Source organism: Lactuca sativa, chromosome 4 (genome assembly GCF_002870075.4).
Source record: "Lactuca sativa cultivar Salinas chromosome 4, Lsat_Salinas_v11, whole genome shotgun sequence".
In the NCBI taxonomy this organism is placed as follows: Eukaryota; Viridiplantae; Streptophyta; class Magnoliopsida; order Asterales; family Asteraceae; genus Lactuca; species Lactuca sativa.
In genome coordinates, this window is record NC_056626.2 from 255,334,850 (window position 1) to 255,342,071 (window position 7,222).

Consider the following 7,222-nt stretch of genomic DNA (forward strand, 5'->3'; position numbering starts at 1 on the left):
AGGCGCTTTAGAATGCTCAAATGTTTATACAAACGTATAGTTCAAGATGTAACGAGGGAGTGCATTTTTTTTCAACAACGCTACGATGCTAGAGGTACACCCGGTTTCACTCCCTTACAAAAATGCACGGCCACACATCAACGTTTAGCATATGACATACCGCTTGATGCGTTAGACAAAATTTTTAGGATGTCTGCTAGGATCGCACGAGACAGTCTCCATTTTTTCTGTAAAACTGTGATTCAGTTTTATGCTCCAAAATATTTACGTAAGCCTACACGTAATAACATCCTGCAATTGCAAGCTCATCATGCTAGTGTGCATGGGTTTCTTGGAATGCTAGGAAGCTTAGATTGTCTCCATTGGGCATGGAAAAATTGCCTTACATCATATATGGGCAATTTACCCGAGGTGATCATGGTCACCAAACGGTCATACTTGAAGCAGTTGCATCACAATATATGTGGATTTGACATGATTTTTTTGGTTCTCCTGGTTCGATTAACGACATCAATGTTCTTAATCGTTCACCAATAATTAACAACATATACGATGGATCCGCACCAGATTCTTCTTTTCAAAGTCCGTGGAACGCCATATAAGTATGGTTATTATCTGTTCGATGGAATCTATCCTGAGTATGCTGTGTTTGTTATATCGTTTATGTGTCCACATGGTTCTAGACGAAAGAAATTCTAGAGAGCTCAAGAAAGAGCTAGGAAGGATGTTGAGCGTGCTTTTGGAGCTCTGAAGAAACGATGGTTCATATTGAAAAAACCAGCAGCTTATTTAGGCAAGAAAAAACTTCAAGAAATCATGTATACATGTCTCATATTGCATAACATGATTATTGAAGACGAAGGAAGAGCGATATGTGCGTTTGACGACGAAGAAACCATATGAGAGACACAACCAATAGAAATTGATGGCGAAGAATATATGAACAGGAGAGCAGAGATACGTTGCACTGAAACATTTCACAATCTTCGCAATGACTTGGTGGAACACATTTACGGGGTTCAAAACATTAACCTTAATTTGGATCCACCGGATGACCCCGAAGACGAGTTCTCGGAGAACGACTTTATGTATTTTGCTTTAGTTATTTTATTTGTGTTTTTTAAGTTTTTAGGATTATTTAAATGTCATGTGTGTGGTATTCGTGTTTTTTTTTTGGTAACGCAATGTAATTTTTATTTTTTTTTCAAGTAATGAAAAATTATGTTTTTTTTATTAAAATAGAAGTTTTATTAAATTAAAATAGTTAAAAAAAAGTTTTATTAAATTAAAATAGTTAAAAAAACAAAAAATAAAAGAAAATAAAAGTATGACACCACTCCCTTGGTGTGGTAAGAAACCACACTCGTGTGATAAAAAATGACATGACGCTTATGTGGCGGGGGAGAGAGTCCGGTTTCGGTGACACTACTCCCTCCAGCCTAATAATTGCGACTTACAACACCATCCGATATATATATGTACGACAACTCTTCATATTTAAAAAAACAAAATACCTAAAATACATACATACACCTATATACACATAGATTCACACACATACACATACTTGTTGATCACCATCCAAGATCGCTTGATACTCTTCTTTTTCTGATTAAAAGACCATCCAAAATAACAATAAAAAAGATTGGACAAACATAAGTGCCAAAAATATAAAGCAGTAACTTTGAACGGGATATAATAAAAAGTGGATAAAAAAACTTACAGTTTTAACTCAAACTATTCTATTTCTTAAAAACATTACGTGAATCTTAAGTTCAAAATATATTTTGAAATTATTACCCTTCACATTGAAATTTCCATTCCAATTGCCCTAGTCCTTCATTCATCAGCATCTTGATCATCATGCTCACAGTGCACATATTCCCTCTAAACATACACCGAGAAACACCGAGACACACACACACACACATACATAAATAGAGTAATTTGTGACATGTATCCTCTATTTTTACAACCTACATAACATAGAAAAGCATCTTGTGTGCATATTTCACGTAAGATAACAGAGAAATTATACAAGGTAATGAAATCAAACCTCATATTTGTGTAAGTACTCTGCAGTGAAACAAAATTAGTGAACATGGGGTGTTCAATAAACTGATCGTGGGTTGTCTGAAGTTTTTGGCGAAATTGAGTTATTTTTCTGCACTTGTGGGATATTGAAGATGGTGAACTGGAGAGAAGAAAGAATTGTCGTATTGCCGAATTCAAATTCAAATTTATAACACAATAAATTAATGAAAGTGTATTGCCGAATTCAAATTTATAACAGAAAGTATTTCATAGAAATTACTTATGCACGGATGATCTATTAAACTCTAATAAGTTTAGGGGTTAGGCAAAAAAGTCACCACATTTTATTATTTAGACATTCCATGTAGTTTTTAAGGTATATCTTTCTTCTTGATGGCTTCTATATCAGTATTAGGGTTTTGTTGTGTTGTTTGTTTGATGTCGTTGCTTCTTTTGATTTTCATCAATTTGTTTGTCGTTTTTTTGGAGCTTGCGACTTCACCTCCTCTTTAAGCCAGCATCACAGCCAAGCCTCCGCCATCCTTACACCGCCTCCAGTTCACCTTCGTCTCCCCTGCCGACCACCACAGTTGGCCACCTCTACCTTCACCATTTCAGCCGGACCACCACAGAAAACGCGGACCTTTGCACCACCGAAACTATCAACCACAGTATCACCAACAGTCGCTCCTTTAAAATCGAACGCATTCTACCATTTGACCACCCTTATACTAACCGCATCCACCATCTCCATCGTTATCCCGCCACCCTTGCCTCCGTCTCCGATCACCGTCTTTGAACACCACTTTATACCTGCCGCCACCATAGTATACCCATCATCGATCACTACTTCTATTGAGCATCACCATTTTACCTGCATGCTTATACCAACAACCACCGAAAAAATAAAGTAAAAAAAAAATAGTTTCGTTCTTTTTCTGCACAAGTATAAAGGAAAGGAAGGAAACAAAGAGGGCACAAATTGATATGGGCTTTGTTATATATTTATGGGCTAGATCAATCGGGTTCATTCCTACTTAATACTCTCTTATGTTTCCTACTAATATAAAGTTGAAGAAAATTTGGTTAGGAGTCACTTTAACTGAAAATAAGGTTTTCAAAGTTATTATGACAAGAATAAGTGAGTACCTTAATTGTGACCTACACCAATCTTTAATCAAACTAAGGCATGTTACAAATTATAATAAGTATATCTACCCTAATAAATAAAGATAATTTTGCCAAATATCATCTTCTTATTAAATTTGCTACATGTCATTTTCTAAGATTTTTTGATTTATTGTTTTTCCACATGTCATTTTATTGTTTTTTTTCTATTTTATTAAATTATACATAATATTGAATGTAATAATTATAATAAATGTAATAATAAATGCATATCAATTTAATTAATTCAACTTTCCTTTTAATTTCTATGTTTCTAAATTTAATCAAATTATTTCATTTGTTTATTTATTTCTATTATTTATTTAAATTTAAAATAGAAATGAAAAAAAAAACAAGTTAAAAATAACAATTAAACATTACATTTTAATAATTCAATACTTTTTCTTCTTTTTTATAAATTCAAACTTCATAAATTTATAAATATTAATATTTTTTATATAAACTCGTGTAGTACACGGATATCACAAATAGTAATCAATAAAAGATGATATGAAATACTAAAATCAAATTATAATATAACTTATTCTTTCCAATTGGTAAACTTTAAAAACTTACCTAAATATTAAATGACTCAAATGTGTCATTAAAAGAGTTTACATGCTTATAAATTTATAATTACTTTATGTAAAAAATTTAATATTATTACCTTAATAATATTCTTTTGGTAATAATATAGCATACAACATGCCCATGCCATGAGGCATGACATAAGGATCTTGAACATTTCAAGAAGGATCAAAGCGGAGTAAAAATGATGACCGTCATAAACATAACTATTAACATACATGAAATAAAGGATAATATGATAAGATAAAAAAGAACTTGAAATCAAGATAAACAGAACTAGAACAAAAACAACTTTTTGTTTCAATAAATGTTGGATTAAAGGTTCATCATTTTGACTTTGACTTCTATATGCGTATCTTGATTTGAAAGAAATGTAGTTTTAGCTATAAAGCTTCAATATTGCCCCAAGTATAGTGTATGTCACAAGTTGATTTTTGTACAGAGAATAAGATACATGATAAAACCATAAACTAGCAGGATAAGTTGTACTATGTGTAGGCCTGGCAATGGAGCGAGTTTTAACCCTGATCCGATCCAAACCCTTAACAATTATACGGGTTTGGAGCATAGCTTTTGATTCGTTTACCCGTTAACGATCCGTACCCGCTAACCCTTTTATTAAAAGGGTCGGGTATGGATTATCACCGATCCGCTCCATTTATAACCCGCCCCATATAAATTTTAGAATTATACATTTATATTTTATATTTGCTAAGTTTTACTTTAAATTCCAATCGAAAGTCCAAAGGCTAAACTAGTTTTACATAGGACTCGAGGACTCAACTTCTAGATTTCCAGTCTTCTCCCAAGAATCATGATGTCATTTCATTTATATTTCATTATATAATCACCAATTTCATTTATAAATCAATAAATTCATTTATCAATCGGAAGAAAGTTTGTAATTGCTATTCTCTGTCAATGTAATCGATGGTCAAAAACCAATCGGAAGTAACTACAATAGTAATTTTAATTCCAGTCGAAACTCTTCGAGTACATAATGTCTTTTCTAAATCAACATTTGTTCTATTTAACAAATGTGATTTTTTGATTTAAGTAAAATGAGTTTGATTATTCAAAAAACCTATGGGTTACGGGGCGGGTTTGGATATCAGCTGATTCGGTGGATAAGGGTATGGATTTGATTATTCAAAACCCTATGGGTTACGGAGCGTGTTTGGATTGGGTTTTGGAATTTGTTAAAAGGGTTTGGATTAAGGTCGATTCGCTCCAAACCCGCCCCATTGCCAGGTCTAACTATGTGTTTTGAGTTTTTGACTATTGTAAGTCGATGCTATCGAATAGAAATAAAAACAAAGATGTTAACGTGTATTATGTTGTTTATAGTATTATGTATTATTAGGCCCATGTTGGTTTGTGTATTTTGGCCCAATACTTGTATTATGTATTATATATTGTTGGTTAATGAGAAGGGTTCATCTTTATGAGAAATATACCAATTATCATGGTATCAGAGCCCTCCTATTCTTTCTCACCCTAGTTGCTACTTTCTTCTCCTTTTGTTGATTCCTTCTCATTCTTCGCCTTCTGTCAATCCTTTTTTCTTGAATCATGCCAAACGCATCAGGTTCTGTTGTTCCCACCTCTAAAAAGCCATATGGTATCTCCAACATCAAGGCTTCCATCCCTATTGTCCTTGATCTTTAGAAACTAAATTATGATGCATGGAGAAAACTATTTCAGACTCACTGCACAGGTTTTGGAGTAGCCGATCATCTGAAGCCTCCTAGCGGGAAACAGATCATAGATTCAGATGAATGGAATAGCATTGATTCCATTTTTTAGATGTGGATTTTTTGCACTATCTTTGAGCTATTGCTTCAAATGGTTCTCAAGAAGGTAAGTTCTGCTCACGAGATGTGGAGTGATCTAGAGAATCTATTTCACACCAACAAAGACACAAAGATCATCCAAATCGACAATGAATTATGCACTATTACTCAAGGTGATTATGATATGGCTTCTTATTGTACTCGAATCAAATCCATTACAAACATGCTTGATAATATTGATTCTAGTGTTCCTGAAAAGAACATTGTTATTTATACTATCAATGGATTACATCCCAAGTTTGAGAATGTTGCTACAATCATTTGTCACGGTGATCATCTGCCTTCGTTCCTTAAAGTCCGCTCAATGCTCATGGATCAAGAACAACGCCTCAAAACAAACTGCTACACCACCTAATTCAAATGTAACTTCTTCTTCTCCCATTGTTTTGATTTCTGAACAACAACATCAAAACATTAATAATCCTTCCAATCGGGGAAATTTCAACCACCGGGGTGGTCGAACCGATGGTCGAGGACGAGGCAGGGGCAACGGAAGTCGTGGTGGTCATTTGTCTTAAAATTCCAGTCAACATATCCATACACCATTGGGCTGGAACTTTGGGTGGTATCCTATTAATCATGCTCCTGCAGGTCTCCTACTAAGCCCCACTCAACAACAATGAGATCAGCCCTAGTTAACACCATGGACTTAACAACAATGTCACCAATCTGGTCACCAAAGTGTCTCTACCCAACAAACATTCTCGGCTCAACATACTCCTCCTCCATGGCACTAGTTTTAGCCTTCACCAACGAGTCCAAATCAGCCCACTACTTTGCATTAGATATTCAATGCAATGTTTCTTAGTGATCTTTCGAATGATAGATGGGTGATCGACACCAGGGCGACTTCTCATCTCCACTCCAATGCATGTATACTTATTTTTTTTGAAATAATAGTTTTAATTCACCTTCGGTTCTAGTTGGAAATAGGTCCAAAATACCTGTAAGTAATTTCGGTCACTTTGTTCTTCTTCGTTACAACCCCTATCGTCCTCTTATCCTTTAAAATGTTCTTATTGATGGGTTTTGAGCATTCTAACACTTCCTAAGTGTACATACAACCCTAATAAACCTTGGATCTATGTTTGTCTAAGATACATGAACATAATTATTTTCCAAGGTTCATATCCTATCTAGCATGGCATGGGGAACTTGAATCAAATAAAGCTAGTAGAATTACTTACCTTGTAGTTGTAGTTGATTGCTTGGAGTTTTAGAGCCTAGCACCAATAGTGTGGATGCCTCAAATGGAAATCACAAATCACCACAAACTTGGAACTTTGATAGAACAGTCACAACTATCTTCAAATTGGCCCTCTTGCTTTACTCACTTCAACTAGTGTGATTTCAAGAACCAAAGCCTCATTTATATAGTGTGGTGGATTAGGTTTACATCCATGTAAACCCTAATACCCATGTCTCCTCATTTCCATGAGATCCACGGGTTAAAGCTCCATGGAGTATCCAAGGACTTTCCATGCAAGCCTAGCCCATTCAAAATAAGCATTAGCCCACACTATATAAATATAGAAGCCCATATTTAATTAGTAATACTTTTGATCTCTAAATTAATCCTA

The 7,222-nt window shown here is 34.4% G+C and overlaps 1 protein-coding gene across 1 annotated transcript; it reads left to right on the plus strand.

Moving 5' to 3' along the window:
• Nucleotides 1-5,634: 5,634 nt before the first annotated feature.
• LOC111884851 (uncharacterized) lies at nt 5,635-5,997 on the plus strand. The gene has a single exon (XM_023881149.1). It carries the CDS (start codon nt 5,635-5,637, stop codon nt 5,995-5,997), a length of 363 nt encoding a protein of 120 aa, XP_023736917.1.
• The last annotated feature ends 1,225 nt before the right edge of the window (nt 5,998-7,222 follow it).

Coding starts and splice junctions, on each gene's coding strand:
- LOC111884851 (XM_023881149.1), top strand. CDS start 5,635: ATGGTTCTCAAGAAGGTAAGTTCTGCTCACGAGATGTGGAGTGATCTA.